This window comes from Eretmochelys imbricata, chromosome 8 (assembly GCF_965152235.1).
Source record: "Eretmochelys imbricata isolate rEreImb1 chromosome 8, rEreImb1.hap1, whole genome shotgun sequence".
NCBI classification, from domain to species: Eukaryota; Metazoa; Chordata; order Testudines; family Cheloniidae; genus Eretmochelys; species Eretmochelys imbricata.
In genome coordinates, this window is record NC_135579.1 from 53,995,050 (window position 1) to 54,003,937 (window position 8,888).

Here is an 8,888-nt window from a genome sequence, read left to right on the forward strand (position 1 = left end):
GACTGGGGCTGCGGGGCGGCCGCTGCGCAGGCGCTCCTGCAGTTCGGCGCTTGCGCAGTGGGGCGGAGGGTTCCGGACCCCCGGCGCGGCATGGGGCGCTCACCCCGCTCCGTTCTCCCGCTTGGGCCGGCCCCGTTAGAGCTCCGGGCGGCAGCCTCGGGCTGAGGCGCGGGGCCGCCCCGCACGGTGAGCCCCGGGGCCAGAGCGCCCTGCCGGCAGCGCCCGCTGCTCCGGGCCGGGTGAGCGCAGGGCGGGCTCCGCCCCGCGGGGGGTGGGGCCGGGGCAGGACACGCCCGGGAGGCGGCCGGGTCCGGGCGAGGAGCGCTGCGGGCAGAGCCGCGGGGCGGGGCAGCGAATGGCCGGTGTTCGCTCCACCGGAGCCGGGAGCAGGCGGGGGGCAGCGCTCCGCGGGGACCAGCCGCCAGAGGGAGCGTGTTGGCCCGGGCGGGGCGGGTCACGGTGCTGCAGGGAGCGGAGGGACCGGCCCCGCAAGGCTCATTCCCTGTCGGTGTCTGTCTCTTAGGTCGGGGGATGTAGCCCGCCCCGTCCCTGGAGCCGCTGCCTGATAACGGGACTGCAGGGAGCTGTGCTGGAGGCAGGTGTGTCTGGTGGGCGGGCCTGGCGCGGTGGGAACTTTCTTCTCTGTGTCTTGGCATGGCATCTTTCTCCCTTGATTTCTCCTCCTCCTCCTTCCCCTGCTGTCTTTTCTCCTCCTTCCTTCAGCATCTCCAGCCACAGTCCCCTCTGGTCTCTTCCCCCTCCTGTTGGCCTTTTTTTCTCTCCCATATTCCGCTTCCCTATACTTGGAGTGTCCGATGTTGGAACTACTAGTGTTGTACCGGGGGTAGTTGTACTACTGAGATTATGGTTGAGGTGGAAAATTAAAAGGAACAGTCACAAGAGTGAAGTGCTTGCAAGCCGCATGGAAATTTTTTTCAAAACACCATTATAGAGGTTCAAACTATGTGTGTACATCAAATAAAAGAAAACAATGAAGAGCTGAAAAAAATGCCACCATGGCTAAACAGCAGTAAAAGATGCAGTCAGACACAAACAGATGTTATTTAAAAATTGGAAGTCAAATCCTACTGAGGAAACTAGAAAGGAGCATTAACTCTGGCAAGTTAAGTGTAAAAGTATAATTAGGCAGGCCAGTAAATAATTTGAAGAGCAACTAGGAAAAGACACAAAAATTAACAGTGCCATTTTTTTTTTTTTTTAAGTACAGCAGTAGGAAGCCTGCCAAACAATCGGTGAGCCCACTGGACAATTTTGGTGCTTAAGGAACACTCAAGGAAGATAAGGCCATTGTGGATAAGCTACATGAATTCCTTGCATTGGTCTTCACTGCAGAGAATGTTTAGGTGACAAATCTGAGGAACTGTCCTGGCTTGACGTGTCAGTAGAGGAGGTTTGGGAACAAATTGATAAACAGTAATAAGTCCTCAAGACCAGATGGTATTCACCAAAGAGTTCTGAAGAAACTCAAATATGAAATAGCAGAACTACTGCAGAAATGTGGTATGTAATATATTGCTTAAATTAGCCTGTGTAACAGATGACTAGTGGATAGCTAATGTAATGCCAATTTTTAAAAAAGGCTCCACAAGTGATCCTGGCAATTGCAGGCCAGTAAGACTAACTTCTGTACAAAGCGGATTGGTTGAAACTATAGTAAATAACAGAATTATTAGACACATAAAGGAACATGATGTGTTGGGGGCAAAGAATCAAGACGGCTTTTGTAAAGGGAAATTGTGCCTCACCAATCTGTTAGAATTCTTTGAAAGGGTCAACAAACGTGGGCAAGGGTAACCCAGTGAATATAGTATATTGGGACTTTCAGCAAGTCTTTGACAAGGTCCCTCACCAAAGGCTCTTAAACAAAGTAGCTGTTATGGGATAAGAAGGAAGATCCTCTCATGGCTCAGTAACTAATTAAAAGATAGGAAACAAAGGGTAGGACTAAATGGTCAGTTTTCACAGTGGAAGGAGGTAAATAGTAGGGTCCTCCAAGGCTCTGCACTGGGACCAGTGCTGTTCAAAATATTAATAATTTATCTGAAAAAGGGGGTAAACAGTGAGGTGGCAAAGTTTGCAAATGATACAAAATTACTCAAGATAGTTAAGGCCAAAACTGACTGTGAAGAGTTACAAAGGGATCTCACAAAACTGGGTGACTGGACAACAAAATGGCAGATGAAATTCAATGTTGAGAAATGTAAAGAATCAACATTGAAAAACATAATCCGAACTATACATACAAAACTATGGGTCTAAATTTGCTATTACTACTCAAGAAAAAGATCTTGGAGTCACTATGGATAGTTCTTTGAAAACATCAGCTCAGTGTGCAGCAGCAGTCAAAAAAGCCAACAGAATATAGGTCCCATTAGGAAAAGGTTAGATAATAAGACAGACAATATCATAATGCAACTATATAAATCCATGGTATGCCCACACTTTGAATATTGCATACAGTTCTGGTCACCCTGTCTCAAAAAGATATATTAGAATTGGAAAAAGTACAGCAAAAGGCAACAAAAATGATTAAAGGGATGGAACAGCTTCCATATAAGGAGAAATTAAAAAGGAGGGACTGTTCATTTTAGTAAAGAGACAACAAAGGGGGGATACGATAGAGGTCTATAAAATCATGAATGGTGTGGAGAAAGTGAATAAGGAAGTATTATGTGAAGGAGTAAATAACACAAAAACCAGGAGATCACCCAATGAAATTAATAGGCAGTAGGTTTAAAACAAACAAAGGGAAGTACTTTGTACAATGCACAGTCAACCTGTCGAATATGTTGGCAGGGGATGTTGTGAAGGATTAGACAAGTTCATGGAAGATAGGTTCATCAATGGCTATTAGCAAGATGGTCAGGGACACAGCCCCATGTTCTAGGTGTCCCTAAATTTCTGACTGCAGAAGCTGGGACTGGACAAGAGGGGATGGATCACTCGATAAATTGCTCTGTTCTGTTTATTGCCTCTGAAGAATCTGGTATTGGCCACTGCTGGAAGACAGAATACTGGGCTAGATGGACCATTGGTCTGACTGAGTATGACTGTTCTTATGAGATTAGTTTATTGTTTAATATATACTAGCAGTGCATTCAGCACGAGATGTCTAGTGTAAGCAGTATTTAGAGCAGTTCTCCATTGGGGTATGGCACCAGATTCTTCCAAGGGGAGTAAGTGACACACAATACTGAGTTAGGATGGCACATCATTCCCACATCCTTAAACAATTTACTGCTCCAGGTTTAGCCCTGTGAGGTATGTGAATGTGTGGAAGAAGATGGGATGATAACATGTGGGAGAATGAGAAAATGGGTAGGCAATAAAAAGAATGAACTAGGATGGGTGGAGGTTACTGGGCACACAGGAAAGTGCTGGGATTCAAGTGAAGGGGCATTGAACACCAAATCCATACAAATAAGGATGTGGAAGGGTGGAGCTGGGGAATCACCTATAGCAGGGGGGGAAAGATGGGACAGAAAAGGAAGGTGATGGGGCGCGCAAGGGGCAAATCACATACTATACGTAAGAGAATGAGTAGAAGGGTATGTATGGGGAAAGTCAGTGAGTTGGGGAGGGGGCTGTTGATTTGGTATTCAGAGGTGGATTACAGTTTTGTGGGGCACTGGGCCAGAGCAAGTGTGGGCCCCTCCCCATCCCTTCCACCTGCACTTTCCTTGCCCCCCACCCCCCTAGTGCTCCTGCTGGGAAATGGGGTTGGGGCATGGGGGCTTCCCCATCCTAGCACTCCTGCCAGGGAGTGGAGGCTTGCCTGGCGCTCCTGCTGGGGAGCAGATTCGGGGCACAGGAAAATAAAGTGCCTGGTGGTCACTCATACATAATGATATATCTCTAGCAATGCAAAGAGAACACTTAATATGAATCTTCTGATAAAGCCCTGTGTAGTGAAGGGAGTCTGTCCTGGGAGTTAAGTGAATAAGTTTGAATATCTCAGTCCCGCCCATGTTTAAAGGAAGAAAAATGTTTGCTGTTATCTCAGGATTGGCTAGGGCTATCTGATGTGGAAACTTTAGATGGCTGACACAGAAATAGGCCAAATAACATAAAAGAAGCAACATGGCTGGCAGGGATTTAAATATTGAAGAGATGCAATTTAAAATATTTTATAAATTGTACTAGACCCCAGAAGGACTTCTGCTAGCTAGAAGCAAGGAGACAATGATCTAGACTAGAAAAGTAGAAAGCAAGTAGAGTACAGTAATGTTTTGGAGTGGCCCAAGAACAACAACATCAAAAATAGATGATAAAATGTTCTTGCTGCTTCTGTTATGTAGCCTGGCTGTTGGTCATTACTGAGCGTTTAATATGAAAAGGGCATGTGGTTTATTTGTGTGGAAAAGTTTGTCAGGATCAATGTTTACCAGGGAAAATGAATTTCAGATCTAACAAGTCCCATCTTATAATGATATACATATTGTGGAGAAGAGTAGAATAGATGTAGAAGGGTTCAAAGAAGTGTGGGAATAGTTTTTAAATCATATTACAAAACAAGGGAAAACTCAAAACCAAATCTCTGATCACCAAATATGTGAAGTGGATGCATCCACATTATTAAATTCTAAAACAGAAATTGTAGAAATTCTTAATGGTTTTTTTTAAGACTAGAGAAACGAGTAGCTGTTACCTTAATTATTCAGATTTGCCAAAAGGATCCAATTAAAATAGAGGATTTAATTTTATGGAGATATAGAAATGTTCCATTTGATGATCATAGTAAACTACCCAGTGTTCCCTACAGTGAAACTAATGTACAAAGTCTCAGTATTATTCTGTTCACCAGAAAAAGATCTCTGTTGTGGTTGTTTCGTTTTACTTAATATGAATGCTGGCGAGTTGGCTAATGAAATCATCACCTGTTTTTTCTCGGAAGGGCTGTGATTGGAGTTGAGAACGAGATGAACCAATCATGAAGGACTATAAGAACATGGTATACTTACATCCACAGTAAGCCATATACACTCTCCGTATATGACACCACAGGATGGACAAGGTGGACTGGGAGTCCGATAACGACACTTATGACACAGGTGAGGAGCATTCAGATGACTCCAGTCATTCCTCTGAGCGGGTGGGTCGCAAATCTAGTCTCCAGTTGGAGGTAGACATAGACTACTCTCAACCATGCAGTCCTGGTTGTAGCCCTGCTGGACCTTCAGGTAAGCAAGAACTCCCTGTAGAATTGCAGTGTGAAGACGAGGAAACCTATGAGACCTACTACCAGAAGCGAGGTGAGACTACAGCTGGGGTCTTTGTCACTTCCAACACCAACTTTGACCTTCAATGTGAAGATGAGGATCTGGAGTTCTACTCCTCTGAGGAACCTCAGGGAGGATTAAGTGAGGATGATGAAAACATCATTCTTGTTGATGCTTTTGATGAGGAGGACCTGGAGCCCATCTCTGGAGAAGCTTTTCCTTATAGGTGCAAGAAGTGTGGTGTCTCTTTCCAGGATCTGGGTGAATTACAAGAACACAAACATATCCATCTGACAGAGCATTCATACCAATGCCCCATCTGTGGCAAAGAGTTCTTCCGTGCTGCAAACTTGCGAATGCACAAGCTCATTCATTCTAGTGACAGGCCACACAAGTGTCCAGAGTGTGACAAGGGTTTCATTCGCACGGCTGATGTCTGGAGGCACCTACGCAATGTGCACAAAATTGAGCGCTCCAAGGTAGTTTTGGGAAATGGCATGGTTAGGAACCCATGGTCAATATTGCACCAAAACAAGCATGGCAGTGGAAACACTGACCAGCAGTGTTCAGAAAATAAAAAGCCTGGGGAAGAAGAGTCTAAACCTTACATCTGTCCAATGTGTGGCAAAGGTTTCCGTAAACCTAATCTGCTGTCGAAACACAAAGTGATCCATCGAGAGGACAAACCATATAAATGTCAAGAATGTGGTATGGCCTTTGTCCAACTACTGAGGTTGAAACGGCACCAACAGACTCACTCTGGAGAGCGCCCTTTCTATTGTGAAGAGTGCGGAGGGACCTTCACAAGACTGGCATCACTACAGCGCCATCAGCGGATCCATACTGGAGAAAAACCCTACTCTTGTGCTTACTGCGGTCATTCCTTCACAGAGTCAGGCACTCTAAGGAGGCATGAGCGCACACATAAAGTGGACAAATCTTAGTGTTTAGGGCTCTATGATTGTGGTCACCATTCTTTGCCTGTCACTAGAACAAGAACTGTTCAGTTATCTTAGAGAGATTGCTCCCAGCCCCCCACACACACACAAACTGGTCCACAACTCTCTTCCTGAAGGAGGGCCAGTATAAGTCTATTATGGAGATATTGCCTTGTAAGGAACTCCGTGATCTCTGCAGGTAGTCAATACTGACTGGCCTGGCACCTGTCCTGTGGAGTTACAATAGGAAAAAGCTCCATGTCCATTAAATAATGAGGTCAGAGAAGTCAAAGGACATATATGGAAGTGAAGCTCCTACAAGGTAGTGAGCATTGTCATAACTAGCTGGACTTTTCTTGGGGTGCGTTAAGTTGAGCTTTTCTCTAGGCCTGGTGTGTTAAATGGAGCCCTACTGCAGTCCTGGGCTGAACTGATTGTGACTGCTCTTCAGCACTGGATTTGGAGATCTGTCATTGCAGTCTTTGCAAGGACTGCACAGTCCATTTAGTCAGAGCTGGCCAATCCATACCTTCTCTCTGTGCATTCTGTCATGTTTTTATTGAAGTATGTTTGTTTGGGAGAGAAGTATGTTGGCTGTAAAAATCCAGAACCCTAATAAATTTGACAATTAATTAAACAGCTGAAGCCAATACATACTCTTTTGTCCATGGTTATGTATGTATATCGGTGGGTGGAAAGAGACTTGTATAAGTGGCTGTGAAGTGTGTGGAAGAGTGGATTGTTTGTATGGATCTGTGCCACTTGTGTCTAAGTGGAGGAGAGACCATTCCCAGCTACTGCATTACAGTAACAAATATTTGAGAATTTAAAATCAGAAGAGTGGCAAAAACAACAAAGTGAAAATTACGTCTTGCTGATTATTACATTTTAATTTAAATTTCCTTGTTTCTGGGGCCCTGTGAGCATGAGGAAATTCATCATAACAAATCATTTGAATGCCATGAACTCACAATGCCTGTACCTAGGGCCTTGTGTGCTGCACAAAGTGTTCACTAGAATCTTAGCTGTCATTTTAAAAATTAAGTCCCAATAAAACCTAGTTCTCAGTGAGATCTGCCGGAGTCTGCAAATACTGGAAACAATTACTCTAAAGGAGGTCTGAACTGCGCAATTCATCTTAGGGGATCTGTTGACTTTGAAACCTAATGATGGACATTAAAATGTTAACATTAAATATTTAATGGCTGATCATTTTAGCAGGAACATCCAGTTTATGTATTCATCCCACAGTTCCAAACTGCCTCCCATGCCAAAAGATACTGGTATCCCAAAATTACTGGCTTCCCTCCACAAATTATACAGTGCAGTTATGCATTTTCAATATGAAGTTCTGCAGCACATTGACAATGTAAAATTTTGGGGAATCATAAGGTTACTTACATTTAGTATCAATTCAAGTAACATAAGGGATACTGTACTGATTGTATTATTCATTTGCATATTCAATTTAGTAAAATACCGATTTTTAAACTGATCTGAATTTCCGTTCTGCTTCACTGAAGAGCTGTGGACTCCAAGCCCCTTGCCACAGAATTTAGGTCAAACTTGCTGCAAAGTTCATGGCATGGACTATGCCTATACAATACCTTGCATCCGTAAAACAGCCATCCCAACTGTTTTACAAACCTTGGTCACGCTAGATTGTTGCTGTGTGTGGAATGGGGTCTTGAGCTCAGATCAATCTTAACTGCTTTAATCTACAGTGATTTATTTTGATTGTGGATGGGATGTCAACCATTAGTTTCTCAAATTCATTTTAATTTAATCCCACAAAGTAGTTACTGGCATTAGAAAATTAGCCAGTACCACAGCTCCTAGGAACACTGCTGGGCACTGTGGAATATAAATTCTGAGCTTCCCAAAATCACTAGTAAAACCATGACTGTAAGGCTTGAGGAGAAAAAGAGCAGCTAGCCTGAGAAAATAAAGCATAGGTCAGAGTAAATTGCCATACTTCACTCTTCATAAGTCTGATCTAACAACCCCAAGTGCGCATACAGCCAGGATTTCTTCCCCAGCTCAGGGCTCAGATGCTGAATTTATCCCTTCTTGTATTGCTTCCAGTAATGTCCCAGAATTGAAAGTATGTTTATGTGTGTTGGACAAGTCCTCCATATAGCACAGTATTAATGAGGGAAACTGCTGTGTCCTTCCGTGTCTTTTAGACACTGATATACTGAACATTTCGGACCCAGAGCTAGAGGGACTCTGGCAAATTTGGACAAAACAAAAATAATTTCTGTGGAGGCCACTAGCTTACTCCTAAAGAAAGTGAAGCTGCCAACTACAGTAAAAGCTGTTTTATCTGGCATGTTGGGGAAATGGGGAGTGCTGGTAAGTGAAAAATGCCAGTTAACTAAGAGGGAGGGAGTTTGGGTGCTGGAGGGGGTGCGAGGCTGGGGGCTGAGGTGCGGGAGGGCGTGCTGGGCGTGGGCTGTGGGAGGGAGTTTGGATGTGGGAGGGGCCTTGGGGCAGCAGTTGGGGGTGCAGGGTGCCAGATCCGGGAGGCTCTCACCTTGGGCAGCTCCCCACAAGTGGAGACCTGTCCCGGCTGCTCCTAGGCGGAGGCATGGCAGGTGGCTCTGCGCACTGCCTCTGCCCGCAGGTGCCCCCCTCATAGCTCCTATTGGCCACAGTTCCCAGTCAATGGGGGCTGCAGAGCTGGCACTCGGGGCGGGGGTAGTGCAGA

The 8,888-nt window shown here is 44.9% G+C and overlaps 1 protein-coding gene across 1 annotated transcript; it reads left to right on the top strand.

Annotated features, from left to right (window-relative positions):
- Positions 1–343: 343 nt before the first annotated feature.
- Positions 344–6,796, top strand: LOC144268547 (uncharacterized). The gene is made up of 3 exons (XM_077823476.1): positions 344–599; positions 1,229–1,521; positions 4,916–6,796. The coding sequence occupies exon 3, from the start codon at positions 5,027–5,029 to the stop codon at positions 6,182–6,184; it is 1,158 nt and encodes a 385-aa protein (XP_077679602.1). The 5' UTR covers positions 344–599; positions 1,229–1,521; positions 4,916–5,026; the 3' UTR covers positions 6,185–6,796.
- Positions 6,797–8,888: the final 2,092 nt, after the last annotated feature.

Excerpts from the sequence above, each read along its gene's own strand:
- LOC144268547 (XM_077823476.1), top strand. The coding sequence starts at position 5,027 with ATGGACAAGGTGGACTGGGAGTCCGATAACGACACTTATGACACAGGT.